This window comes from Tripterygium wilfordii, chromosome 6, assembly GCF_013401445.1.
Source record: "Tripterygium wilfordii isolate XIE 37 chromosome 6, ASM1340144v1, whole genome shotgun sequence".
Classification (NCBI taxonomy): Eukaryota; Viridiplantae; Streptophyta; class Magnoliopsida; order Celastrales; family Celastraceae; genus Tripterygium; species Tripterygium wilfordii.
In genome coordinates, this window is record NC_052237.1 from 606,832 (window position 1) to 634,802 (window position 27,971).

The following is a 27,971-nucleotide window of genomic DNA, read 5'->3' on the forward strand; positions in this document are numbered from 1 at the left end:
CATATAAATATTTCGTAAACCGTCTAATATTCTTCGGGCCGAAACTTTTTTTCCCCACCCCTAAATGGTAAATACAATACAGGAACAATTTTTCGTTTTTAAAACTGACATGGACATATTGGAGCAAAGACGGCCCATCATATCCAGCCCAATAATGACAAAGAAAGTCCGTTGAAAGACATATAGTTCTAAATCCCTAAAATTTAGGGCCCATCGGGGCCCAGGTGTATATGAGTCAATAACCACTAAAAAAGTCCGTTGAAAAAGTTCGAAACCCATAAAACCTTCCCAAATCCTAATCGGAAGAGGAGTAGAGGGCTAACGAAAGTGTACGTTGAACTCACAATTGGAACCCAATAAAAGCCCTCTAAATACTGATCGCAATAGGAGCGCAAAGGCCCTCCTGTAAATCCTAATCGCAAGAGGAGAGTCGAGGGTTAAGAGCATCGGACAGAGGAGATTTATGGTGCACAAATCTATACACTTCTCACGCTAAACACAGATATCTGTATTCGTCTTCTGAATCAGATCAGGAGAATGAAGATCAGGAATGCGTTATTTCACTTATTGAGTATATTTTACTCGATATCAGTAGCTTCCGCCAATTCAATCGTCGGTTGCGGCGGCTTTGTTGAGGTGAATCGTCAGTGTTTTCAATTTTTTGTTTCGTGAGCTCCGTTTGGTTGCCTGGAAAACGAGAGAAAAGCAAATAAACTGGATTTTTCAAATTTATATTTGAGCTGAGTTTCTCTAAGATTAATGTGGATCTGAACTAGAGGAGCTCCTTAGCGATGTGCTAGTTCGTTTCCCTTCTTTTCATCTCTATTTCGTTGGAAATATATTTTCGATTTGTTGCCGTATAATTTTAGCAGGAGCTGCTCTTATGTAGGCGAGTTCGTCTCTTATCAAGTCGCGCAAGCCAACGGATGCGAAATTGGATTATTCTCATATCACGGTACTTGATTTTGCCTGCGATTTTGTTTCAGTTTCGAGTATCAAATCAATTTGATCCTTAATTTGTTCTATATGCTACTTGGGGATCGAGATTTATTCTAAATCGTACTTTGTTTGTCAAACTTCAGGTTGAGCTTCGCACGGTCGATAATTTGGTGAAGGACAGAACTCAGTGTGCTCCGAATGGTTACTACTTCATCCCAGTATACGATAAGGTAATCATTAGCTATTCTGATGCGATACTTATTGGATTGAGATTTCGGGGGTGGTGAATTTTTCTTGTGATGATTCTTGCTTACTCCTTAAAATTTTCACGAGTCCCTTTAAATTGAAAAATTCTCGTGAAACATGAATGAAGATATTGAAACTTACAAATTATAATGGTAAAGGAACCTTTATGTTGGCCTTAAATCTGCGTGTCTGAAGAAATTTTCGTATGTTGTCGAAATATCGTGGATTTCATAGTGATCTGGATTCTTTTAGGTAGCTGCACATTCTTGGAAGGGAAACTAATTGATGGGGGTTGTGACTTGTCCCTTAACTAGTGGTTTTAAGAGGTGATAGAGTTTGAGTTTACTTAGTGATTTTTCGGGATTGCATGCCAGAGAATTCGGAGCCTGATGATTTCTCCTATTCTTGGAACCAGAAATCTGATTCCACTGTGGTTGATTAAGTTTCCCCTTTTCTATTTGACAATGTAAAATGTAAATAACCTGCTGGAGTTGTTTCACCCTGGAATCTTGTTTTCAGCATTCAAAGATGCACTGTCTTTGTAGATGTTAATATGCCTTTTAAGTTTATTTCCTTGTATTTCACAGAGTCGAACATTGAACAGTTATCTTTATGAGAAATGATCAGGGATAATGGAACATCTAGGTTGTTTTCAACTTATTACCACTAGTTTGTTCCACCCTCATCTTTTGCATACTATTTACTATGAGTTTTAGTATCCTTATGACAAACAGTTTAGAAGAAGTTTGCTTGATGTTTTGATCTTATTTTTGTAACTTAGGTTTTCCACCCTGTACCTTTCTTTGATTAAGTATTTGTGTTGGTAATGCTGCATGCTATCTTGAACATGATCTCACCTTTAGATTGTTGAATTTATGAACATTTCCTTGCATAACCATCTCATAGTGTCATCTACTGATATACATTAATACATGCCTTAACTGACTCTCCTCGTGTGTTATTGGTCGCTTGTGGCCGTCCTATTGTTTTCATTTACAGGGTTCATTTGTATTGAAAATCAATGGACCGAAAGGATGGTCTTGGGAACCAGAAAAGGTCTGTAATTCCATTGTTACTTCGAAAGTTTTCTGTTCCAGAGACCTCTACCTCTCTCGGCACTTTGGCATGTGCTTTACTCAGACCAACTTGATGTCACATCTGACGAAATTCATGCTTTTAATAGGTTCCTGTGATAGCAGATGACAGTGGGTGCAATAATAATGAAGATATTAATTTTCGATTCACAGGGTTTGTTTTCTTGGTCCTTTATCTCTGTTTATTTTGAGTCAACTCTAATGTGGGACCTCTCTTTTTGCTTATGCTAGCTCTTGGGTTCAGTGTAATTATACTCTGCATGTTTATATGTTGCAGCTTCACCATATCTGGTAGAGTTGTGGGTGCTGTTGGTGGAGAGAGTTGTTCCCATAAAAATGGAGGTCCTTCAAATGTAAAAGTTGAACTTCTGTCTTTAACCGATGATCACATCTCTACGGTGTTAACTTCTTCTACTGGCAGTTACTTGTTCAGGAATATCCTTCCTGGTATGAACATAACGTTTTTGATAGAAGCACACACTTTATCTTTTTCCCCTTTTCTCACTCTCTCTATGCAGCAACTTCTTAATAGAGTTCTTCATGTAGCATGAATTGTATATTTGTATTGAATTAGACCTCTTCTTCACTGTAGCCAATGCGGTGACTGAAAGATACCCAATGTTATTGCACTCACAATTATGTACCTGCAACTGGCTTTCGATTTGTCAATTGTTGCTTTTACTACTTTTTTGTCTATATCCTCCATCTTATTAACAATTACTTGATTATCATTTTAACAAAATCTTTTCAAATGCATAGGAAAATACAACATACGTGCTTCACATCCTGATTTGAAGGTTGAAGTTAGAGGTTCCACTGAGGTCGGATTCTTTTTGTTTTACCTTCTTTTTAGTTTTTCTGGTGTTTATATGATGCAAATTGATTCATCCCCTCTCCCTATTTGAGGAGGAAAAAGAATCAACCACTGATTATTGTTGCCATCTTCTTTTTGGAATTTACTTCTTGCAGGTGGAATTGGGGTTTAAGAATGCTGTGATTGATGATGTTTTCTACATACCTGGATATGATATTCATGGATTTGTTACTGCTCAGGTAGAGTTTCCATGTGATTTTAATCATTTTATATGTATTTTCAATTCATGCTTCCCCCCACCGGCCACCATGAAGTTCAAATTTTTAGCATATTAAAATCTATAGCATGCGAAGCATTCCAGCTTATTAACAACACAGTTGCAACATAGTTGGTCTCTTTCCCCCCTTTCCCCCCTTTTCTGTATTTTCTTTTTTTTTGGCTGAGTATGTGCTTGTGATAAGAGAAAGAGTTGTTATTTTAGAGGTATTCTCATGCTAGAGTAGGATGAAAAATTTTCCATTCATTGTGCACCAAGATTAGTTAACCTCTTTCATCCATTTTAGCAAGTAGAAAGAGAATGTATGAAACATTTTTTGATTCGCATATTTGATATTTTCACTACTGTTTTGGTAGGGGAATCCAATATTGGGAGTTCACATTTTTCTCTATTCAGATGATGTCGTTGAGGTAGAATGCTTCCAGGGTTCTGGTAGTGCCCCTGGACAAAGAAAACCTCTCTGCCACGCTGTGTCTGATGCTGATGGGTTGTTCTCTTTTAAGTCAATACCTTGTGGTAATTCCTTTTAGATGTCTGATTGCTCTAGATGTTGCATATATCTGTCTATATATTTGTGAAGATTTTCCATTATGTTCGGAGTTCTAATTTGAACCAGTTTGATCCTTTTCGTGGATAAGCGCGGACAATCTTAAACTGGTGTATGTGCGGGACTTGATTTGAATTATTTCATGGTTGACTATGCCACTAAGATCAATTTCTTCTGCACTTCTCTGTTAGTGTTAGTGTCCTTGTGCTGCTTATCAAAAGTGAGCTGAGATGGGTCCATTTTGATGGCACTAAGGAGTATTGTTAGCTCTGGTCAAAATAATTTAGTTTATTTATATTTCAAGGTAAATTGAATTTGGTTTTACTTGTTGCCTAGCTGTAGGCCTGTAGCAATAATATCACATTTTTCTTATTTAATCAGCATAGTTAATTATATTTATACATCTATTAGATTGATATTTTATCCTATTAAGACATTATTGTGGTCTATAAAGTAAGACTGAGTTATATTGACGATGACTTGTGTGAGGATCTGAAACCCATTGTATGAATTGGCTGCACTTGAGCGAGGAGCATGAGCTCTTGCCCTAACGAGAATTTTTTCTAATTACATAGGACAGTTGCCCTTGGCCTTGGTTGGCGAACTCTTGTTCTTTATTGTAATTTATAAGTGTGTTGCTCTGTTCGCCTTTTTTTTCTTCTTCTAGAGTTCATTTTGGAGCTTTGTTTTCACCATTACAGGGGAGAAGATGCAAGTTAAACTTGGAAGGTTTTGTGAGTTTTACGCCTTGGAGCGTGATAAATATTGGTCATGATGGATGTAAAATTAGTCGCAGAAGTTATTTGGAGAACATTGGATAAAATATTTCACATTTGTTCTGGATTATCTGTGGCTTTTGTTTTCTGTATTATATTTTTGACATTGATGCGTTATCTTTTGTTCCTCTTGCTCATTTCTCCCTTCAAGCTTGCAAGATGAAATGCAGTTTGAAGGCTCTGTGTAGTTGTTTTTTCTATATCCATGAGTTTAGTTCTCAAGTCCTTTATATTACTGACAGGGGTTTACGAGCTTATGCCGTACTATAAGGGTGAGAATACAGTATTTGATGTATCACCTTCAATTGTATCAGTTTCTATGGAGCATCAACATTTAACAGTTCCCCAAAAGTTTCAGGTATGCTAAATTGTTATCCAATTGGTGCAGAATTCACATGTTTTCCTTGTATTGAAGTTTTCTGACATTCTTTTGTCCTAGATTTTCTTTTTATGTAATTATTATGCTTTTTACATACAGATTTTTCTTTTAGCTTAAGAATGTATATGTGGAAGAAGCAAAATCATTGCTTTTGAAGGCCTTTTTTGTTGCGATTCAATTTGTGCTTCAATCTCAAAGTACATATTTTCTCTTTTTTGTGTCTTTGTCTCTAAGTATTAACTATAATTTTAAGAAACTTTTATTAATATCAAGCTTCATACCTCTCCTTCCTTCTTATTTCCTTCCATGGACTTGTTTGCACAATCTGTTCATGGCACATGCGCACTTGAAGTATTTGTTATTTGAACGACTGCTTGTCGCTATGCATTATGTAAATGTCTACAACTATTACTCTGTCGTTTCAACTTTGTCATCACTTTTGCAGTCCTCATTTTAATCCCGCAACCATGTAAATGTCTTCAACTATTACTCTCTTTTCCTCCTTTTTGATATTAAGGTAACTGGATTTTCCGTTGGAGGCCGTGTAGTTGACGGAAATGATGTGGGAGTGGAGGGTGTCAAAATTATTGTTGATGGTTATGAAAGGTCTATCACCGACAAAGAAGGTTATTACAAGCTGGATCAGGTTTGATTTTTTTTTTTTGCTTCAGAAACCAAGTTCAGTATATATGCATAGTTGCAGCTAATTATTTTAAGGTTTATGACATTTTAGATCTAGCTCCTTTGCTGGATTCATAATTGATTATTTCAATACTTATAGGTCACGTCAAATCGTTATATCATAGAGGCCAGAAAGGAGCACTATAAATTCGACAGTCTAAAGGATTATTTGGTAAAGTAGATTATACACAGTCTCTCAACTTTTTATCTTTGATTTTCTTGAGACAGCAACTCTACTTTCTGATGGTTAAAGGGGGAAGTATTCATCCACTTATGCCTGCCTTGTTATGACGTGTACAAAGCCAGCTGTCGGCTGTATTCCCTCGAATATTTTATTATTTTCATTTCTTGTTATTCTTTCTTCTCATTTCTAACTTGCTGTTTTGCTTCAGGTTCTACCAAATATGGCTTCAATTACAGATATCAAAGCAGTCTCCTATGATGTTTGTGGTGTAGTTGAGATGATTACTGCTGGTTACAAGGCAAAGGTAATTTTGAAATGGCATTCCCCTCACTATGTCTCTTGTAATGCACGTTGATGTACCTTTCCACACTTGACTCCTAGGTAGCTTTGACTCATGGACCAGTGAATGTTAAACCTCAAATGAAGCAGACAGATGGAAGTGGAAAATTCTGCTTTGAGGTAAGTCGGCCAGAGGTGAAAGGTTTTACCTTTAATTGCTGCCTTTATTGTTCATTCCTTGTATTTGTGAGAGATTTGGCCCATGATGTCAGTGCTAAACATTCTCTCTCTCTCTCTCCATATTCTTCTTGGAGAATGATGCATTTAAACCAGCAGACATCTTTGTCCCCGTATGTTGATGTCTTGCTATTTGGGATTTGATTATGATCCTTGATTACTGCAAGTGCACGTGCACGTGCACGTGCATCTTGGTGTAAGCAGTTACTCTTATCTGGATGGTTTATTCAAGATGTCTTTGTTGTGAACATGTGGTGTTCTAAAACTCTCGGCTGTTCAGCCTTTGAGAAATCAATCACTCCAGTAGATTTCGAAGCACTTACTTAAGAGGCTTGATAAGCTTTAACGAAACTTTAATACATGTAATTCCATTTATAATTTTGGTGGTTCAGAATTGATGTTGGTGTGATTGTCCTTTACTGCATTGGATTCACAATCGCAAGTTTTCTTGAACAACTTGTTAAAGTTACCAATGATTATGTCTCTTTTTGGTTATTCTTTTTTGTTGTCATTATGTTTTCAATTTATTTTGTCAGCACTCCCCATCTGGATTCCTGTCTTTCCTTTGACATTATTCTTCAGGTTCTACCTGGTGAATATCGCTTATCAGTCTTAGCTGCTACACCAGAGAATGCTGCCGGCCTTCTGTTTTCGCCACCTTTTCTGGATGTTATGGTCAAAAGTCCATTATTGAATGTCGAATTTTCTCAGGTAATATTCCTCACAAAATTTGTTTTAAATGAACTTTGTCATTTTGTGCTATCTTCTTTATTGGAATGCTCTTTGTAGTATTGCATCATTGTCTCCTGGCAATCGCAACACGTGAGCTTGTAGTGTGTGATTGAATAGATTATATTAGTCTTTAGTATCAAGTTAGTAAAGTTGACGCTATAATTACCTAGTGGTTGGATAATAATTTTTCCGTTTGCAATTGAGGCCTAATTTTTTTAATAAACTGAAGTGCAAAACAGGACACGTTGATCATCCAATTTCCATGTTCTTTATTTTGGGTTAGTTTGTAGAGTTATTTTAAGGAGCTCAGATACTTATGGTGATCTGATATTCTCTGCTGTTATTTGAACCATTTTATTGTGTTTTTCTTTTGATGTAGGCCATTGTCAATATCCTTGGCAGTGTAACCTGCAAGAAGAAATGTGGCCCCTCTGTTTCTATCAAGCTTTCGAGATGGATTGATGGACGCAGGAAAGAGGAAAGAACTATTAATCTAACTGATGAAAGTGATCAGTTTTTTTTCCGTAATGTCATCCCTGGAAAATACGGGCTTCAGGTAACTTGTATTGCTGTAATTTCCTTGAAGTGTTATTTTTCCCGTGTATTGTTTTCTTTTGAAATGCAAGTCAATATTTTTGCTTGAAGAGCATATAATTTTATTTTCTGCTGCTGTGTCAACCAAGTCTTGTGCTCTTCAGTTTCTAATTGTGCTGCTTATTTTATGTGGCATTGTCTTTTAATGTTTGTATCTCCTTTAGGTCATGCACAACCCCCCAAACTCCATTGCCGGTTCGGATGTGTGGTGCTGGGAACGGGACTTATTGGAAATAGTGGTTGGAGCTGAGGACGTTAATGGAATTGAATTTATCCAAAAGGGTTACTGCATTAATATCGTCTCCACCCATGATGTCGATGCTTATATGACTAAACCAGATGGTTCACATGTGAATTTGAAAATTATGGTAAATTCTTTCCTTAGAAGTCTTAAATTTTGGAACTATTAAGTTACATCAATCACTTGCATCTTTTTGTGAACTCATTCTCTTACTTGCACTGCAGAAAGGTGCCAAACTTGTATGTGTAGAATCCCCTGGAGTGCATGAGCTCCAAGTTGTCCATCCATGCATTTCCTTTGGGGACTCGTTGAAGACGATTGATACCTTAAACCCATTGGTATGATTCCTTATGGTTTTGCATTTTTTCAGCCTCTCACCTTTTTAAATTTTCCAGCTTTTCTTTAACCTTTTCTGTTTCTGCTTACAATGTACTTTTAATTTCTGTAGCCTATCTACTTGAAAGGAGAGAAATATCTAGTGAACGGACAAATCAGCATTGAGCCAAGCTTAGTTAATGGTTTGTACGAGTTACATCAGAGTATCATTGTGGACATTCTAAATAGCCAGAACAGTTTCATTGGTAGTACCGGAGTCATGCTTGCCTCCGATGGAGGTCATCAGTCCGGGAATGTGGTGTATGAGTATTCTACATGGGCTAATCTTGGTGAAAAGATGACCTTTGTGCCAAAGGACTCAAGGTACTTGTTTTTGGAGAGCTTTTGCTGGGCACGCCATGTTGGGATAAGTTCATAATTTTATTCCATTTTTGAGAAAAGAAGATTACTGGCCCTTTTATGCCCTTAACACTAGCTCCTTACCCTTGCAGGAATAATGGAGAACAGAAGATTTTGTTTTATCCTAAACAACATATTGTAAGCCTGAACAAAGTGTTTCATCTGCAAAATTGATCCGGATGTTTTGTATATCTTTGGTTTCTTATCTGTTTTTCTTTTTATCATTAGGTCTCAGTGACAAATGACGGTTGTCAAGCTTCTCAGCCATTCTTCGGTCGTCTAGGGTTATATATAGAAGGATCAGTTTCTCCCCCTCTTGCTGATGTTTACATTAGAATTGTAGCAGCAGAAGATGGCCACATTTCTTTACTGAAGAAAGGAGAAATAGCACTTGAAACCACAACAGGGATAGACGGTTTGTTTGTTGGGGGTCCTTTATATGATGACATCACTTACAGTGTTGAGGCTTCGAAGGTTTGGAACAATTATTTTATTTTTTGAAATATTGTTTCTTCTATATGATACGATATGAACAGCTTGAGCTTTATTTATTTCTAATGTAGTCAATGTTGTAGGTGATGTTTCTGAATCTTTTGTTCATACAAGATGGTTTTATAGTTTATTCTATTATTATTCTTAATTCATTTCTTTACATTTCCTGATGTTCCTTCCATTCATGCAGGCTGGTTATCACCTTAAACATGTAGGACCTCATTCTTTTTCATGTCAGAAGCTTGGTCAAATTTCTGTACATATAAATTCTAAAGATCATGCAAGAGAGCCAATCCCTTCTGTGTTATTGTCATTGAGCGGCGATGAAGGTTACAGGAACAACTCAATATCTGGGGCTGGCGGAAGTTTTCTTTTTGATAGCTTATTTCCAGGCAGTTTCTATCTGCGTCCGCTGCTAAAGGTACCTTATCAGAATGCCTGCTATTAAAAAAACTACTTTGAATTCAACCTCTTTTTTACTACACTTTCTCTAATTGCTAGATGGTAGTGATAACATTTTGGAGTTTGAATAAAACTTATACAATACATGCAAGTTTTTGTCATTCGGCTAAAGCCATCCTTTTTCTGGTCTTGATTTATAATATGGATGCTTTGACATATATAATATATATTTGACAAGCATATCACAAAGTTTTGAATAACCGCTATCATATTTATTTTTAAAAAAATTATATTCATTGCCTAAAAGCTGGGATTTTGAATGTTGCTTCAAGTGTTGATACTTCTCTTCCAAAAGGAATATAATGTAGCCTCAGTTGTTTGTTTGTATGTGCTTAAAGCTAATGTTATCATTAGTTACCTCTTCTAACAAATCAGTTGTCTTTTTTTAGGAGTATGCCTTTTCTCCTCCAACACTTGCTATAGAGCTTGGTTCGGGGGAGTCTAAAGAAGTCACTTTTGAGGCCACTCGTGTTGCTTACAGGTTTATGTCAACTCCTTACTTCTGCCATTTGTTTCTGTTATTATGATTTACACTAGGATACAATACATGATTTAAATTCTCATTAATCTGCCATTCTTCCCTGGCAGAAATTCAAATATACCAAAACACTAATCCAAGATCGAGTTCTACAATGTGGAAAAATTTCCTGGCATGTGTGTGTTTGTATATTTGAAAGCTGTATCTGGCATATTAAGATATCCTAATTGAAAATGGCAAAGCAAAAAATGCCAATGGGAAAATATGGAATTTTGATTATACAGGAGTGCCAAAAGATTGAAATTTGATATCAAATTGTGTGTCTAAGTATCATTCTTATAGGTAAAGGTAAACAACTCTACAACTGGGTCACATGTTCGCCCGTTCTAAGTATCGTTCTTATGTGATATGGTTTATTTTTTTCTCATTTGCTGCCCCTTAAATGCCGAGATTATTCAGTGGTTGGTTGATTGAAATGCTGATGTAACCTGGACTTTCAGAAATACATCCAGATGATATAGGTGGTGGGTTGTAAGTATGTCGTAGGGTGTTTCATGATTGTTTCCATTCTACTGGATCTTCATCTTTTGTGCAATCAATCATTAATTGATTCCCAGCCTCAAATTATTACACTGCCTTTTATTTATCAGGCATGCATAGCCTAGTTTTTGTTTTTTTTTTGGCCCAATGGTAGAATTGCAGGGGTGCAATCTAAAGGCTACAGTTCAATCTCTGAAAATAGCTTCTCCATTATGGGGGAATGTCTGCATACATTGTCTGTCCCCAACTGCGCAAACTTTGGGAGTTTTGTGCATGGGAGTTGTTAGCCCATTTTTCAAAAAAAGGTTGCCATGGATATTTCCCCTTTTGTCATTTTGTGACAATGCTATTGATGAATATATCTATTATTTGTTGCTAATGGTGCTTAATAATTGTTTTTCTTGTCATCAAGATGACATGATGTGTTATTTTCTTGAGCTTCTTATTCTTTTATAATTTTTATTTTTTTCCCTTTCGACTTGTACTGTCTGGGATGCACCCAATTGGTGCCCAATAATTTTCCGTTTTCAAAAAATTCCTGGATTCTAAGGCAATGGATCCTCTTTGCAGTGCCATGGGTATGGTTACTCTTTTGTCTGGCCTGCCAAAAGAAGGTGTTTCAGTTGAAGCCCGTTCAGAATCAGAAGGCTACTATGAGGAGACAATAACTGATTCATCTGGAAGTTATCGTCTGAGAGGACTTCTTCCGGACATAATTTATATGATCAAAGTAGCGAAGAAGGATGGCTTGGCTAGCTCTGCAATTGAACGTGCATCTCCAGAATTTGTTACTGTTGAGGTCATTCTATTTGACATTGACATTGATTTTTATTTGTTGTGATTACTTTTCTAGGTTTATTCATGGGGCATTTAATGGTTGAAAAACCAACGGCATTGTCTTTTATATTGTTCATTTGATGCAAAAGATCCGAGACTGCTTTGTTTGCTTGTCTGATGTTTTTTATTCTGTTCCATTTATGATAATGTTTTTCAAGGAACATCTTTTATGGACATTTGGATGCAGTGAAAACTATCCTTGTGTAACGTTTTCTGTGGTGTTGTTGTCAATACATGAATCCTGATGTCCATGTTGATTGGTGCTGTAGGTTGGGTCTGAGGATATTAGCGGGTTGGATTTTTTGGTCTTTGAACAGCCGGAAAAGACCATCTTAAGTTGTCACGTTGAAGGAAAAGGAATGGAAGAGTTAAATTCGAATTTACTTGTGGAGATCAAATCTGCCAGTGACACATCTAAGATTGAGTCAGTCTTTCCCCTGCCACTTTCTAACTTCTTCCAGGTAAAAGACTTGCCTAAGGGGAAGCACCTTGTGCAGCTCAAATATAGTATTCCATTAAGCACCCACAAGTTTGAATCAGAAATGATCGAGGTTAACCTAGATAAGAATGCCCAAATTCACGTGGGCCCACTCAGATACAAAGTTGAAGAGGATAATCACAAACAGGTTTGTTTTGCTATCTCCATGAATTTTTTTGGTCTTCCTCTCCTCCCTCTGTTTCTTTCATCCCAAGCATACCGTCAGTGTTTGGTTAATAACATTCTTCAATTACTTGTTGGTTGTTTTTACATAGCCTTATATTACATTTGCTTTTGGGCCTTTGGCTGGTTTTTTGTAACTATGTTTTTCAGTCAATATTAGTAAATAAGAGACAGACAAATGAGCTGATCTTCTTCTTTTCTCATGTTTTCACCCCTTCCTTTTCTAACGCTGCAGGAATTGACTCCAGCACCCGTGTTCCCTCTCATTGTTGGAGTTTCAGTGATTGCCCTTTTTATCAGTATCCCAAGGTAACTTGACCGACTTTTCCCAGTGGTATTTTTTCCCCCCTTCTTCAATGCTTATAGGACTTGAAGAATGGCAACTTACTTTAATTATTTTCGTTATATGATTATTGCATCATGTAAAGATTAAAAGATTTATATCAAGCTACGGTCGGAATACCAACACTGGGATTCATAACTTCTGTTAAAAAGGAAGCTCGGAGGCCAGTTGTGAGGAAGAAGACGTATTAAGATCCCTGTTACCGCTGCAACACTAGGAAGAACCAACATGACCATTGATCTTGTTTTCCGCATGCTGTTCAAGAACTGGTTGATTACAAGGCAAAATTGGATTCTAACGTTGTTACTCTTCAGATTCTTGATGGAGGTTCTTTCCTTCCTTACTTTTACCTCATCCTTCGTTTGTGTTTTTTATGTAGAATTCCCGGGTATTTTCTTTAGGTAGAAAGTTGTAAGGTTTTGGATGGTTTGCAGGATCAAATGCAGTTGTTAATCAACGAATCATTCCTCATTATTTGCTTTATTTCTTTCTTTGGTTGCATTTCATCTTTTCATTAAGAGAATAAGACATGAGAAGCTCAAGGCGAGAGCAAAACTACAGTCATAATCTTCCCAACAACTAGGCATAATATTGAATTAATGGTCATACATAGTGTTTCATCCTTTCGAAACAGACTTGGGCATATTTGTTGGACATATATATATATATATGCACACACGGCGGCAGGAGGCTCTCTCCTACGGTTGCACTATCGGTAGCATTGCTGCATGAGGAGCCCCCTTGGATGAGGGACCATATACAAGTGTCAGCTGTAGTCTCCTTATACAAGTGCTCGTTCTACACTGTAGATACCGTAGTAGACATTGTCTCTGTGCCCACGAGTCTCGACTTAAAGCATGTCTGGATTGTGAGATCCGTAGTGCAATATAGATTTGAAGTTTTTTACCTTATTTTATATGGATTTTTTGGGAAATGGATCTCCGCGTAAAATCGGACTTTGTTTTTTGTTTGCTCTTTTGATTTGGTATATTGGAAGTCTTGCCTATTATTAAGAGAGTGACTCTGAATCTGAATGGGTAAGTGTTGTGAGAATGTATAATTTATCTTGAATGAGATTAAGCTCTTATGTATTCAAGCAGAGTCATGGTTTACATGTGCAATTTTTTGCAAGGTTTACGACCTTAACACGGATTATAAAAACAAGCAAAATTTCTTATTAATCAATTACACTGGAATTACTTATAAATAATTCGGTAAGTTCTTCATCCAGCCTTCTGGATCAACGTACGAAATATCTGTGAAATTTCTCAACTCAGGCCCACCAAGTGTCTTCATCCATGGCACACGATGAGAAGTATCCGCTCCTGCTCCACTATTATCGTACTATACATACTCAATATTGTTTCTGCAACAACAGACACACCAAAAACATGTCAATGGTTAGTTCAGTTAAACGTTTCTGTCAATGTAATAAAGTATAGGTGTCTTTCTTACACTGCTTTACCATAATTCCAAGAATCCCAACCTAGAGGGACAACCACATCTGATAGAACCGAATTGACAATAATTACTCTCGAAAAACCTGACCAAGCTCTCCCAAGATAAGCTTTGCCACTCCCACCAATTCTACACGATTTGAACACAAACCCACTCGTATCTTTTGCTGATACTCTTCCATTTGCAGTTATATAACCAGTTAATTGTGGTTCATATACCCCCATATTTACATTGATTGTACAATCCTGCACCCAAAAAAATGACTAATTAACTAAATTATATCACGGATCTCGTTAACCAGATAGAGAGTCTTTTCAGACTCCAAAGAACCTTTATGTCATTTATCCAATCCCCTAAGACACTGGATAGCATTCTCAATAATTACATACATAAGAATAAGAAAAAGAAAAAGAAAATATATCCACAAACCTCATAAATAGACTGGGCATAGCCAAAAATGAAGTCAATACCACCTTCAATATAGGATTTATAGAAGTAATGGCGACCTGTTGCATCCCACAATGTGTCTTGTAGTCCATAAAATGAACATTCATAGAAAACACTTTTATCTCCATGGATTTCTGCTGCCAATGCTTGCTTTACCGGCGGAGTAACTGGTGGTATATTATGTGTATTCTATCAAAAACATATGTACAAACAAACAAATTAAAAAAAATAAAATAGATTCTTTTTTTTTTAAAAGAAGAACAACGATACCAAACTCATCAACCTATATGTATATATGTAAATATATAGCTACTTTGAATAATTTACTTTGAATGTAATGCCTTTCATTAGAATGTTATCTGGGTATGAAGTGATGGTGCCAGATTTATTCATCATTTCTGGTCCGCTGGATTCAATGATTGTATAATTTTGACCTCTCGATCCTTCAAGAAAAATGCACGGTTTGTCATATGGGATTACGACTTGCTCCCTGCACCAATCAAATAATAATTAGCAAAAAGAAATAAATATGTTCATTAATCAAATTGATAAACATATATACACACACGTATATATACATACATATATATAATATGTCATTAATTACATATATTTTCCAGGAGAAATTTGAACTCGAATCCACCGATTGTTTTGACCAGGAATGGAGTCTATAGCTTTTTGAACTGTTGTGAAATTTCCATGGCCAGACTGATCAACAACGATGGTGTATGCAACTTTGTATGGATTTTTAGGATTTAGGGCACAATCAGGGGAAGAATATACAAAGAAACATTCAAGTAACAATGTTGAAATGAATAATAGAAGAGATTGGTTCATCTTCAACATTTCTGCTAGATTACCACAAAATTCTCTTATGGTATGGAGGAGATTATATTGATCATATATCTTGTGGTTTATATATAGATAGACATTAATTATTTGCTTAGGTGATCCAGACGCTATAATCTAATTTATTTCCATAAACTATTAATTAATATTTTTTTTTGTTTAAGCAATGTATTAATTATACTAGTTGGATACTTGGATTTTATACATGACAGTTGGCGTACACTCATATGCATGCCTTGATGTCCTTCATGCATATCTTGGGTGTGAGAAATGATATAATTTACTTTTTTACGGTCAATTATATGATAGATATCCCAACAGTTGGTATTTCAGTTATCCCAATAGCTGAGTTGTACGTACATGATTTTAAGTGCATCATGTGGCACATATGGAACCCATGAATTTATTTGAATCATGTGCATCCAACTCAGCAGTTGAGATAATTAATTGGGATATCAACTGGTAGGATTTTTATCATTTTCATTTACGTAAAAAAAAATGTGTAAAACTATTTTTGGGAATAAATACATGTTTAATTTTTTTAAAAAAAAAAAACTCTCAATTTTAAAGAATAATTAGTAAATCTTTTTTTAGTATAAGGCCATTATGTTTTTTTTTTTCCCTTTTTCGTGCAAATTATGAGAATTTGGCAGTGATTTTCATGTAAATTTTAAGTACTTAGTTGGACTCAATATAAATAGACATTGTGACTATCAATGGAAACGGATTGGGCTCAAATTCCTCTGGAAGTTTAGACTCTAAAATTGCTTTACATGAGATATTTCAGACATTTTCACTACCTAATTAAGTTTAGCATTTCTTATTTTTGGGTTTTAGTTTGTTTGCAGATTCATGACAGCGATTGTTGAATATGAAGATTGAGATTTTATATGTAATTTGATGATACTTTCGGACGCGACAATTCTAAGAGAATTTTTTTTTTGAAACAGGGATTTGGAGAGGGATAGGATTCGAACCCACGACCTAATAGATGGATGATCCTTTACATACAATGTGATTGTCGTTCAACTAATGGCTCACTTGCACAATTCTAAGGGAATTACAAACCCCAAATCTCAGTGAAACCAACCAGAAAGAGAAAAGATTATTTTTTTTTTATATTCCACGTGTTTTTGGTTTTACATCTGCAATTTTCTGCAAGCCGTCTCATTCTCAGCTCATCCAGCCTTCTCGAAAATTTACTTAGAAATAATTTGGTAACTTCTTCATCCAGCCTTCTGGATCAACGTATGAAATATCTGTAAACTTTCTCAACGCAGGCCCACTAAGTTTCTTCATCCATGGCACTCGATGAGAAGTTCCTGCTCCTGCTCCACTATTATTATACTCCACATACTCAATATTCCTTCTGCAACAGCACACATGAACACCAAAAACATGGGTCAATAATTAGTTGAATTAAATGTTTCTGTTAATGTAATAAATTATAGAGTTTTTTTTTTCTTACACTTCCTTGCCATAATTCCAAGAATCCCAACCTAGAGGGACAACCACATCTGATAGAACCGAATTGGCAATAATTACTCTTGAATAAGCAGCCCAAGCTCTCCCAAGATAAGCTTTGCCACTCCCACCAATTCTACACGATTTGAACACAAATCCACTTGGGTCTCTTGCTGATCCTCTCCCATTCGCAGTTATATAACCAGTTAGTTGTGGTTCATATACTCCCATATTTACACTGATTGTACAATCCTGCACCCCAAAAAAATTGACTAGACTAATTAATGCTCTAACGGCACTGGATGGATAGCATTTCCGATCCGAATAATCACATAGGAGTACATAAGGACAAGAAGAAGAAAAAATCCACAAACCTCGTAAATAGACTGGGCATAGCCAAAAATGAAGTCAATGCCACCTTCAATATAGCATTTATGGAAGTAATGGCGACCTGTTGTATCCCACAATGTGTCTTGTAGTCCATAAAATGAACATTCATAGAACACACTTTTATCTCCATGAATTTCTGCTGCCAATGCTTGCATTACCGGCGGATCCTCAAAAATTGGTGGTATATTATGTGTATTCTATCAAAAACATATGTACAAACAAACAAATTAAATCAAAAAAAAAATAACAATACCAAAGTCACCAACGGTCAACCTATATATATATATATATATGTATATATATTTATATATATAGTTGTTTCAAAAAATTTACTTTGAATGTAATGCCTTTCGCTAGAATATTATCTGGGTATGAAGTGATGGTGCCAGAATTGTTCATCATTTCTGGTCCGCTGGATTCAATAATTGTATGATTTTTTCCTCTGGATCCTTCAAGAAAAATGCACGGTTTGTCATATGGGATTATGACTTGCTCCCTGCACCAATCAAATAATAATTAGCAAAAAGAAATAAATATGGTAATTCTTTCATTAATCAAATTGATAAACATACGCACACATATATACATGCATATATATATATATATATATGTCATTAATTACATATATTTTCCAGGAGAAATTTGAACTCGAATCCACCGATGGTTGTTACTAGGAATGAAGTCTATAGCTTTTTGAACTGTAGTGAAATTTCCATGGCCAAACTGATCAACAACGATGGTGAATGCAACTTTGTATGGATTTTTAGGATTTATTGCACAATCAGGGGAACAATAAACAAAGAAACATTCAAGTGACAATGTTGAAATGAATAATAGAATAGATTGGTTCATTTTCAACATTTCTGCTAGATTACCACAAAATTTATCTCCTGGTATGGAGGAGAATATATCACATACCTTGTGGTTTCTATATATAGATAGATGCAGACAAGAAAATTAATACATCCTTCAAGAACAAATATGCTACAATCTGATTTGTTTCCCTAAACTATTAATTACTATTTAAGAAAGGTATTAATTATATGAATACAGATTTGAGTTAAAACAGTTGACGTACATTCATATGAGAGGGAGGAGAGAAGTTAGGGTTTATTGCATATTTTTGGGTTGTGCTAATAGATTGGTAATATGGTGCCCAAAGTCAAAGAGGCCAAAACCCTAGTTTGGGCTGTTTTAGGATGGGCCGGCCCAGGAAACCAACCAAAAAGAAAATATTTAATTTAAAATGATACAATATTCCATGTGTTTTTTGGTTTTTGTAGTAGTTGACTTGCATCACATTTGCACATCTGTAATTTCATATTATCAATTAAGTAAAGTTAGTGGGAATGTTAGCTGGGCATGCAAAACCTGCTGCACTAACAAGTAGTAGTGGAATCCTTCTTTTGGCTAAGGCCGTAACTCCCGTAGTACTATAGACACGTATATAGTTATATCCACTAACTCAGACACCTAGGCCTCCAAATTAGCATTGCTGTAATGATCTTGCTCCTTCATGAATGAATTGGTGTATTAACTGTATGTGAATACCATGATCTTTCAGGCTACACTGCCACGTTTGTAATTTCATTTTCTTGGTTACCTTATCAAGAAAAGTTAGTGGGAATGTTAGCGTGGCATGCAAAACCCCTGTTGCACTAACAAGTAGTAGTGGAATCCTTCTTTTGGCTAAGGCCGTAACTCCCTTACGGCCTTACTATAAAAACGCATATAGTTATATCCACTAACTCAGACACTTAGGCCTCCAAATTAGCATTGCTGTAATGATCTTGCTCCTTCATGAATGAATTGGTGTATTAACTGTATGTGAATACCATGATCTTTCAGCCTACATTGCCACGTTTGTTTGGTAAGAAAATGAATTGGGTTGGCAGGAAGTGGCTATGGTGGTCGATTTTATAGGTGTCACCAGCTATGGTCTTCCATGTCAAAACGTGTTAGACTTAATTTCGAAGCACTAATGTGATTAATTTATTGTGCTTTCAAGTCTATCATGATTGTGATTAACACGGGCACTTCAAATCTTCTATAAATACATCGTTTTGCAATTGTTATGTGCTATAATGTTAAAGTCAAGCATTGTTAACCATTGTGAGTGAGTGTATCGTGCATATATAGAAGGTAATTAGCGAGTGAAGTTGGTTAGTTACTCTTTTTGAGTTGAGCTTGAAAACAAATTAGCATCAGGAAAATGTGGGGAAATGTTGTAGCCTCTACTCTTGTGATGGTGTTTGTGGCGATGATGATGGTGGAAGGAATAGTAGAAGGAAGGCGGCTGAGGGAAAAATATTATTGTGTCCATGATAAGGGCACTCTTAGTTGCGGAGGAGGGGGTCATTGGGGTGGAGGAGGCGGTGGTGGTGGAGTTGGTGGTGGTGTAGGAGGAGGTATAGGTGGTGGCGGTGGAGGGGTTGGTGGAGGTGCAGGCGGTGGCGGTGGCGTTGGTGGGGGTGGAGGTGGAAATGGTGGAGGTGCGGGTGGTGGCATTGGTGTTGGTGGTGGCGCAGGAGGAGGGATTGGTGTTGGTGTTGGTGGTGGTGCAGGAGGTGTAGGAGGAGGTGGAATTGGTGGAGGTGCGGGTGGTGGCGTAGGTGGGGGAGTAGGAGGAGGTGTAGGTGGTGGCGCAGGAGGAGGGATTGGTGCTGGTGGTGGTGCAAAAGGAGGTGCTGGTGGTGGCGTTGGTGGGGGAGCAGGAGGAGGTGTAGGTGGTGGCTCAGGAGGAGGGATTGGTGTTGGTGGAGGTGCAGGAGGAGGTGTAGGAGGTGTGATTGGTGGAGGTGCGGGTGGTGGCATTGGTGCTGGTGGTGGCGTAGGTGGGGGAGCAGGAGGAGGTGTAGGTGGTGGCGCAGGAGGAGGGATTGGTGCTGGTGGTGGTGCAAAAGGAGGTGCTGGTGGTGGCATCGGTGGGGGAGCAGGAGGAGGTGTAGGTGGTGGCACAGGAGGAGGGATTGGTGCTGGTGGAGGTGCAGGAGGAGGTGTTGGAGGTGCGGGTGGTGGCATTGGTGCTGGTGGTGGCGTAGGTGGGGGAGCAGGAGGAGGTGTCGGTGGTGGCGCAGGAGGAGGGATTGGTGCTGGTGGTGGTGCAAAAGGAGGTGCTGGTGGTGGTGTCAGTGGGGGAGCAGGAGGAGGTGTAGGTGGTGGCACAGGAGGAGGGATTGGTGCTGGTGGAGGTGCAGGAGGAGGTGTAGGAGGTGTGATTGGTGGAGGTGCGGGTGGTGGCATTGGTGCTGGTGGTGGCGTAGGTGGGGGAGCAGGAGGAGGTGTAGGCGGTGGTGGTGCAGGAGGAGGGATTGGTGTTGGTGGAAGTGGAGGCGGGGGTGGAGGGATTGGTACTGGTGGTGGGGTAGGAGGAGGTGCGGGTGGTGGCATTGGTGCTGGTGGAAGTGGAGGCGGGGGTGGAGGGATTGGTGCTGGTGGTGGGGTAGGAGGAGGTGTTGGTGGAGGTGTAGGAGGTGTGATTGGTGGAGGTGCGGGTGGTGGCATTGGTGCTGGTGGTGGCGTAGGTGGGGGAGTAGGAGGAGGGATTGGTGGTGGTGGACGTGGAGGCGGAGGGATTGGAGGAGGTGGTGGTGGTGGTGGGATTGGTGGAGGTGCAGGCGGAGGAATTGGTGCTGGTGGTGGGGTAGGAGGTGTTGGTGGTGGTGGTGGTGGCGCTGTAGGTGGTGGCGTTGGAGGAGGAATTGGCGGAGGTGTTGGTGGAATTGGAGGTGCGGGTGGTGGAGCTGGTGGTGGTAGAGGCGGAGGAGGTGGAGGAGGAGTTGGTGCTGGTGGGGGAGCAGGGGGTGGTTTAGGAGGGGGAGTTGGTGGAGGCGGTGGAGTAGGAGCCGGAGGACGAGTAGGCGGAGGAGTTGGTGGTGGCGCAGGAATAGGAGCTGGTGCTGGGGGCGGCGCTGGCGGTGGGATTGGTAGCCATATATAGGCGTCCATAAATGAAAATGCAATGCAAGAGCCTTCAAATCATTATTTACGTACCCGATTGTAAGGCCATGCAAGTGCATGATAATTATTGTACTAAAAATAAGTTTTGTGTGATGTAGTAATGGGAATAAATTAAATAAACGAAAGGCTAATTAAGTATTGTGTGATGTAGTAATGGGTATAAATTAGTAAATAAACGAAATGCTAATTATTATCATTTTAATTGGTCTAAATTATCTATTTAATTTTCAAATGCAATCATTACTCCTACTTCTAAAAAGGCCACCCTTTCATGATTAGCAATAATAAAAAAAAAAACCCTATTTTCTAGTATTTATTCAAAGAGTGGAAACACATGTTCAGTTGCCCCAATTAATTACATGAATCAGCCTATTCGAAACATGGGTTCTTTCCTTTCTCACAATCCAAAATCCAAATACCACAAAGGAAACTTAAGTAACCTTAACCAAGACCACAAAGGTTTAGGTGCAATTCCGACCCTAAACAGACAAGGCTCTAACGCCTGTTTAAGAAATGGCCCGCAAGAGGCTGTGCTGGGCCTGTTTTATTGAGTTATATGGGCTGAGTAGGATTGAAAAGGCCCAATTTCGTTTATGATCTCATTTTCAAACAAGCCCACCTGAATAGGCCCAGACTAATCGTCAATGATGGGCCTAACTAAAAGTACCAATTTTGGGCCATTGTGTTGTATTCAAAATTGTGGTGAACATCGATGTATTATGATATCATGGGTGCATGTAAGCAACATCAACAAAGTAAAAACAAAGTTAGAAGAAAACAACATTGAAACAAAATAGTTATCTAATACGATTTTACTTGTCCTAATTCCTAAATCATTATCTGTTAAGAGTGTAATGGTCCCTATTGGGCCGACCAAATTGTGAAAAAGGAACGGATAGAATTCCCATCCTAAAATCTTTGAACGCGTGTTTGGACTTGGGATAATGATAATTCCTCTTCGTTTTTCTTTAACTCCTAAAAGCGAAGCGAAGATTGATTGACGGGCTAAACAACAAAACGACGCCGCACTGAATGTCATGCTCCACGTGCCTCCTCACCCCTCTTGCTAGCGATATATACTACCACCTACGCAGCTGTATTCCTTTGGATTATTACACGTAATCCGACACCGTTTTTATTATTCTATGTTTTTATTTCTGTTTTTTATGTATTGGGATTTAGTTACACTCTCTGAATTTCTGAAATAAAATGGATTTAAAAAGGACCCATAAAAGGAGGATTAATTGAGATTCTACAAGGAACCTCAAAAAATGGAAATGAATATACCAAAAGATATTTAATGGGGAATCTTAAAAAACAGGACAACTTTGAGTATAAAGGCTTAATACAGAATCATTTACATGTGTGTGTGTGTATATATATATATATATATATATATACATATATAGATATATATATATATACACGCACACACTCATCTTTTTTTCCAATTGGTTTAGCGAAATTCCATAACCTAAATTCTTTAACTAAAAACAAGGATATAAAAAGAAAACTTTTTCCCCACTTGTTATGAAAATAATATATTCACAGAATCTTCAGGGGCCTAAAATTAATATATTCACAGAATCTTGTGGTCCCAATAAAAAGTTATTTTAGGGGAGAAAAAAGAAAAAGAAATACCAACTTTTTTGAGTTAACAATATTGCTAGAAGAATGGGCCTTAATTAGATTGTTACTATTTCTTAAAATGTTTGAGAATCTTAATTATGATATTATTAAGTATACAAAAAAAAAATATAAATGAAAAGTTAGATTCTCTCGAATTTTTCATGCGAAAAAATAAATAAAAAAAGGAGAACCACAATTTAAAGAATTTCCATGGCAAAACTGTATGCAATATATATGATGGCATGGCATGTCATTAATGTGGCTAAAATTATTTAATTTCTATCAATTGATTAAAGTATTAGATTCTATTATTAAAAAATTATATTGGTCTTTTATTTGCATATTTACGTGGGGCCTCTTAAGGACACCTTATGTTATTGAATAATAAATTAAATATATTATCTTTTATTTTATTGGTTTGATCACTTTCTAACGAAGTCAGAGTTCAACATAATTAACGAGAGAAACTTCAAGAGAAAGTTTTCATTTGAAAAATGAAAATAATTACCGAAGTCTTACAAAAGCCACCACCTACTCCATTGTTCCAGAGGAAAAACCCTTCACACCTACATTCGTTTTTATTAACATTTTATATGATGTTATAATAACATTCGAGATGTGGTTGGATTGACAATCGTTCAGATTAAGTTTATCTTAGCCCAAATTCCATTCAAATGAGAAGTATATTTCTCAATGGTATTTTAAAAAATATATATATATATAATCCATTACAAACCCTAATCCCCAAATAAAGAAATAAATGTACAGAAGATGAGGAAAGTTAATCCCTAAAGACCAGAAAAACTAATGACACAAAATCAGGACAGTAAATCAGTTAAGATAAAGAAAGTAAATCAGTCCTGGTTTCAACTTTCAATGCAAGACCCTACTCTTCTTCCTTAATTAATATATTGTTTGATGAGAATAGGGTGACTGGTTTCTTTTGGGGATAAAGTGGACGGCTCATCACTTCAAATCCCTCAAGAAACTTCTTGTCTCTTGGTTCTCTAATATAAAAAAATCAATGAAACTTCTTTAGATAGTTGATTGTTAGGTTTTGAAACTTAGAATAACTACCTAACGGTCTTTTTGGACATATCAGTCTGAACTGCCTCTGAATTTTCTTAATTTTCAGAAAGAAAACTGCTATTGAATCCAATCACAAATTTATTCTAGAAAATATATAAGATAATTAATGTCAATATATATAGAGATCTCTATATATATGTATATATCTTCAGTATCTCACTGTGGGAGAACTTTCTAGTCATCTATTATTTACCATTTTTAGCATCCTATTTATTCCCATAATCATATAACTTCTTTGAGAAATTATAGCCCCGCAAAATCAGATAATCCACCTTTCAACCCACCAATATACATATACATGTATAATGTATAATATTATATATATATATATATGCATGCATGCATGCATGCATGTCTCACACGTGATTTGCCATTATTTTATAATATATTACTTTTCAGGGAAAAAAATAAATAAAAGAGCTTTCAATTCATCTTTGAAGCGTATCTGATCTGAAAGAATTGAAGCAACTAGTCTCTTGTTTCTCTCGTTCAAGCAAAACACAGAACTAGAAAGAGCACTAACCGCCCAAACTTCTTATCTTGATAGCTTTTCTTTGATTCTTTTCTTAATCAAATTCTTACACTTTTTCTCCCTATAAATTGGATATCCTGCATTTCAGTCTCCGCAACAGAAAATCTTCAGTTCTATCTCCTCTAGTGAAATCTCTCATTGAATCCTCTCTCTATATATGTTATGTGTATCAGAGACTTCTGTAGTTTCCATTTCAGTTTATGATCTCACTTTGATTACTAGTTCCCAGTTTTAGAGTCTTTGATTGATAAAAATCTTCACTGATTGTGATATCCCAAATCGACTTCTTCTCCTTCCACCTCAATATAAGTCCAATAAGTATTCTGTTTTTTCACATTATAAACCAAGTTTTCCTCAAACCCTTTTTGCTCTTTTGCTTTCTGTTCTTGTTTCTGCTCTTCACCTCTCTGTTTTTCTCTGTTTTCCTCTGAGATGGCTCCCCCTAATGACCCAGCAAACCCAATCTTTAAGGTCATCAAATCAAGTATGTTCGACAAGTTATTTGACTTGTCAGAAGGAAAGTTGTCTGTCAAAGGCTTCCCAGTCCTCTCTGATGTTCCAAACAATGTCACTTTCACTCCCTTTCTGTCACTCCGCAAAGCATCTGATGCTCCACTTTCACTGCAACAGAAAGTCCAATCAAACTCTCAAAAGGGTGGGTTTCTTGGATTCACCAAAAAAGAACCCTCTGACAGGTTGGTGAATTCATTGGGTAAATTCATTGGGAGGGACTTTTTGAGTATTTTCAGATTCAAAACATGGTGGTCTACTATGTGGGTTGGGAATTCTGGGTCTGAAATACAAATGGAAACTCAATGGGTTCTCTTAGATGTCCCTGAAATCAAGTCTTATGTGGTAATAATACCAATCATTGAAGAGGGTTTTAGGTCTGCTCTTCATCCTGGCATTGATGGGCATGTCATGATTTGTGGTGAAAGTGGTTCTACAGAAGTGAAAGCATCAGCTTTTGATGCAATTGCTTATGTTCATGTATCTGACAACCCATACAACGTGATGAAAGAAGCCTATAGTGCAATTAGAGTCCATCTCAATACATTCAAAGTTATTGAAGAAAAAACAGCCCCTGCTCTCGTTGACAAGTTTGGCTGGTGCACTTGGGATGCATTTTATTTGACTGTAGACCCAGTTGGTATCTGGCATGGTGTGAAGGACTTTGCAGATGGAGGTATCTCTCCAAGGTTTTTAATCATTGATGATGGATGGCAAAGTATCAATCTTGATGGAGAAAACCCAAATGAGGATGCCAAAAATCTCGTTCTTGGGGGGACTCAAATGACTGCAAGGCTTCACAGGTTCGACGAATGCGAAAAGTTCAGGAAGTACAAGGCAGGCACCATGTTGGGTCCTAATGCTCCTTCTTTTGACCCAAAGAAGCCAAAGATGCTGATCAATAAAGCTATTGAAGTCGAACACGCTGAGAAGGATCGCGACAAGGCAGCTCAATCCGGAGTCACCGATCTTTCCAGTTTCGAATCCAAGATTCAGAAGTTTAAAGCAGAAATAGATGAGATGTTTGGAGTAGAAGAAGAAAGCAACACCACAACCAGCAAAGGCTGTGCGAATTGTTCTTGCAAAGCTGAGAATTCTGGGTTGAAAGCATTTACTAAAGATTTAAGAACAAAATTTGAAGGCCTTGATGATATTTATGTGTGGCATGCACTTTGTGGAGCCTGGGGTGGTGTGAGACCAGGAGCTACTCATCTTGATTCAAAGGTGATTCCAGTCAAAGTGTCTCCTGGACTTGATGGAACAATGACTGATCTTGCTGTTGTGAAGATTGTTGAAGGAGGAATTGGACTTGTTCATCCGGATCAAGCTGAAGATTTCTATGATTCCATGCACTCTTACTTGGCCAAATCCGGCATTACAGGAGTGAAAGTTGATGTCATTCATGTAAGTTTAACTTCACTGATTTCATGCCTCCTATTTTGTTTTTGAAAATACTGTATACTTAGAATGATTGATCTTCTATATTGCAGACTCTTGAATACATTTGTGATGAATATGGAGGCCGAGTTGAGCTTGGCAAGGCCTATTACAAGGGACTTACAGATTCCTTGGCAAAGAATTTCAATGGAACAGGACTCATCTCCAGTATGCAACAGTGCAATGACTTCTTCTTCCTTGGTACAAGACAGATTTCAATGGGAAGAGTTGGTAAGATTGTCCAACCAAACATATATAGTCTTTGAAACTTCTAATCTTGATTTTGTGTTTTAATCAAAAATTGGGTTTTCTTTTTTCACAGGTGATGATTTCTGGTTCCAGGATCCAAATGGGGATCCAATGGGGGTGTACTGGTTACAAGGAGTTCATATGATTCACTGTGCTTATAACAGTATGTGGATGGGTCAGATAATCCAACCTGACTGGGACATGTTTCAGTCTGACCACTGTTGTGCTAAGTTCCATGCTGGTTCGAGAGCCATTTGTGGTGGTCCAGTCTATGTTAGTGACTCTGTTGGTGGTCATGACTTTGATCTAATCAAGAAACTTGTTTTCCCTGATGGAACCATCCCCAAGTGCCAGCACTTTGCTCTTCCCACCAGAGACTGCCTCTTCAAGAACCCACTCTTTGACAGCAAAACAATCCTCAAGATTTGGAATTTCAATAAGGTACCCAAAATTCAATTTCTTTATGTGTTTAATGTCCAAACTGGGTTTTGGTTAATTAGTACTTCTTATGCAGTTTGGAGGAGTGATTGGTGCATTCAACTGTCAAGGAGCTGGTTGGAACCCAAAAGAGCAGAGGATCAAGGGATTCTCTGAATGTTACAAGCCAATGTCAGGGTCAGTTCATGTGTTTGACATTGAATGGGACCAAAAACCTGAACTAGCTGAGTTGGGTAAGGCAGAGGAGTATATAGTTTATCTAGATCAAGCTGGGGAAATTCACTTCATGACCCCAAAATCTGATGCAATTCAAGTCACTATCCAGCCATCTACATTTGAGATCTTCAGTTTTGTGCCGCTGAAAAAGGTCGCCCGCAACGCCAAATTCGCTCCGATTGGACTGACCAACATGTTCAACAGCGGAGGAACAATTCAGGAACTGGAGTACAATCAATCTGGTGGTGTCAAGATTAAGGTTAAAGGTGGAGGCAATTTCTTGGCCTACTCAAGTGTGGCTCCTAAGAAGTGTAGCTTGAATGGTGTTGATGTGGGCTTCCAGTGGCTCACTGGTGGCAAATTGGGCTTGAATGTGCCTTGGATTGAAGAGGCCCTTGGAGTCTCTGATTTGGTTTTTCAGTTTTAAGTAACTAATTATTAACTAATGGAAATAAAGACCATGGGTTTGACAGTTAAAAATATTGTAATGTAATGGATGTGTATAATAATACACATCTCTTCTATTATTAAGTCAAGTAAGCTGCAGATAAATTGCAGCTGCTTTATTATGTGTATTTTTGGTTCAATTTAAATAACAAATTTTCAATTGTATAATCTGCTTCTATCCATCATTGACCGGACGAGCGCCCCTACAATAGAACTGTAGAAATCACTACAGCTTTAATCACAAACATCCAATAGATATGTGTTATTATATCTGTATGAAAATTGCAG

The 27,971-nt window shown here is 37.6% G+C and overlaps 5 protein-coding genes across 5 annotated transcripts; 2 read left to right on the forward strand and 3 right to left on the reverse strand.

Annotated features, from left to right (window-relative positions):
• Nucleotides 1–298: 298 nt before the first annotated feature.
• LOC120000009 (nodal modulator 1) lies at nt 299–13,051 on the forward strand. Its single transcript, XM_038847871.1, has 27 exons — nt 299–636; nt 890–955; nt 1,083–1,169; nt 2,185–2,241; nt 2,369–2,433; nt 2,557–2,726; nt 3,039–3,100; nt 3,249–3,332; nt 3,727–3,886; nt 4,936–5,051; nt 5,590–5,718; nt 5,854–5,925; nt 6,146–6,241; nt 6,319–6,396; nt 7,036–7,164; nt 7,565–7,741; nt 7,944–8,147; nt 8,245–8,358; nt 8,469–8,719; nt 8,848–8,893; nt 8,984–9,229; nt 9,438–9,668; nt 10,099–10,190; nt 11,298–11,526; nt 11,834–12,190; nt 12,461–12,534; nt 12,654–13,051. The coding sequence occupies exons 1-27, from the start codon at nt 538–540 to the stop codon at nt 12,757–12,759; spliced, it is 3,597 nt and encodes a 1,198-aa protein (XP_038703799.1). The 5' UTR covers nt 299–537; the 3' UTR covers nt 12,760–13,051.
• An 809-nt stretch (nt 13,052–13,860) lies between these two features.
• Nucleotides 13,861–15,319, reverse strand: LOC120000051 (probable pectinesterase 29). The gene is made up of 5 exons (XM_038847920.1): nt 15,081–15,319; nt 14,801–14,963; nt 14,456–14,662; nt 14,034–14,271; nt 13,861–13,934 (listed from the first exon to the last, which is right to left on the reverse strand). Exons 1-5 carry the CDS (start codon nt 15,317–15,319, stop codon nt 13,861–13,863), a joined length of 921 nt encoding a protein of 306 aa, XP_038703848.1.
• Nucleotides 15,320–16,525: 1,206 nt separating this feature from the next.
• On the reverse strand, nt 16,526–19,535 carry LOC120000052 (probable pectinesterase 55). Its single transcript, XM_038847921.1, has 7 exons — nt 19,348–19,535; nt 18,548–18,609; nt 17,799–18,066; nt 17,510–17,672; nt 17,161–17,373; nt 16,791–17,038; nt 16,526–16,688 (listed from the first exon to the last, which is right to left on the reverse strand). The coding sequence occupies exons 1-7, from the start codon at nt 19,533–19,535 to the stop codon at nt 16,526–16,528; spliced, it is 1,305 nt and encodes a 434-aa protein (XP_038703849.1).
• On the reverse strand, nt 19,532–21,332 carry LOC120000054 (basic proline-rich protein-like). Its single transcript, XM_038847922.1, has one exon. It carries the CDS (start codon nt 21,122–21,124, stop codon nt 19,532–19,534), a length of 1,593 nt encoding a protein of 530 aa, XP_038703850.1. The 5' UTR covers nt 21,125–21,332.
• A 3,144-nt stretch (nt 21,333–24,476) lies between these two features.
• Nucleotides 24,477–27,851, forward strand: LOC119999515 (stachyose synthase). Its single transcript, XM_038847127.1, has 4 exons — nt 24,477–26,300; nt 26,387–26,564; nt 26,656–27,023; nt 27,097–27,851. The coding sequence occupies exons 1-4, from the start codon at nt 24,819–24,821 to the stop codon at nt 27,661–27,663; spliced, it is 2,595 nt and encodes an 864-aa protein (XP_038703055.1). The 5' UTR covers nt 24,477–24,818; the 3' UTR covers nt 27,664–27,851.
• Nucleotides 27,852–27,971: the final 120 nt, after the last annotated feature.

Bases quoted from the DNA above. Each gene is read 5' to 3' on its own strand.
- LOC120000052 (XM_038847921.1), bottom strand. From the start codon at position 19,535: ATGACCCCCTCCTCCGCAACTAAGAGTGCCCTTATCATGGACACAATA. The intron at 18,067-18,547 runs GTTTTGCATGCC...CCTCCATACCAG, and splicing joins ACTACTTGTTAGTGCAGCAG to GAGATAAATTTTGTGGTAAT. The intron at 17,039-17,160 runs GTTTGTGGATTT...TTTGGGGTGCAG, and splicing joins ATGCCCAGTCTATTTACGAG to GATTGTACAATCAGTGTAAA.
- LOC120000051 (XM_038847920.1), bottom strand. From the start codon at position 15,319: ATGTTGAAGATGAACCAATCTCTTCTATTATTCATTTCAACATTGTTA. The intron at 14,964-15,080 runs GTAATTAATGAC...TGATTGGTGCAG, and splicing joins ATTTCTCCTGGAAAATATAT to GGAGCAAGTCGTAATCCCAT. The intron at 14,272-14,455 runs GTTTGTGGATAT...TTTTGGGTGCAG, and splicing joins ATGCCCAGTCTATTTATGAG to GATTGTACAATCAATGTAAA.
- LOC120000054 (XM_038847922.1), bottom strand. From the start codon at position 21,124: ATGGACGCCTATATATGGCTACCAATCCCACCGCCAGCGCCGCCCCCA.
- LOC120000009 (XM_038847871.1), top strand. From the start codon at position 538: ATGAAGATCAGGAATGCGTTATTTCACTTATTGAGTATATTTTACTCG. The intron at 2,727-3,038 runs GTATGAACATAA...TCAAATGCATAG, and splicing joins GTTCAGGAATATCCTTCCTG to GAAAATACAACATACGTGCT. The intron at 5,719-5,853 runs GTTTGATTTTTT...CAATACTTATAG, and splicing joins GTTATTACAAGCTGGATCAG to GTCACGTCAAATCGTTATAT.
- LOC119999515 (XM_038847127.1), top strand. From the start codon at position 24,819: ATGGCTCCCCCTAATGACCCAGCAAACCCAATCTTTAAGGTCATCAAA. The intron at 26,301-26,386 runs GTAAGTTTAACT...TCTATATTGCAG, and splicing joins TGAAAGTTGATGTCATTCAT to ACTCTTGAATACATTTGTGA. The intron at 26,565-26,655 runs GTAAGATTGTCC...CTTTTTTCACAG, and splicing joins GATTTCAATGGGAAGAGTTG to GTGATGATTTCTGGTTCCAG.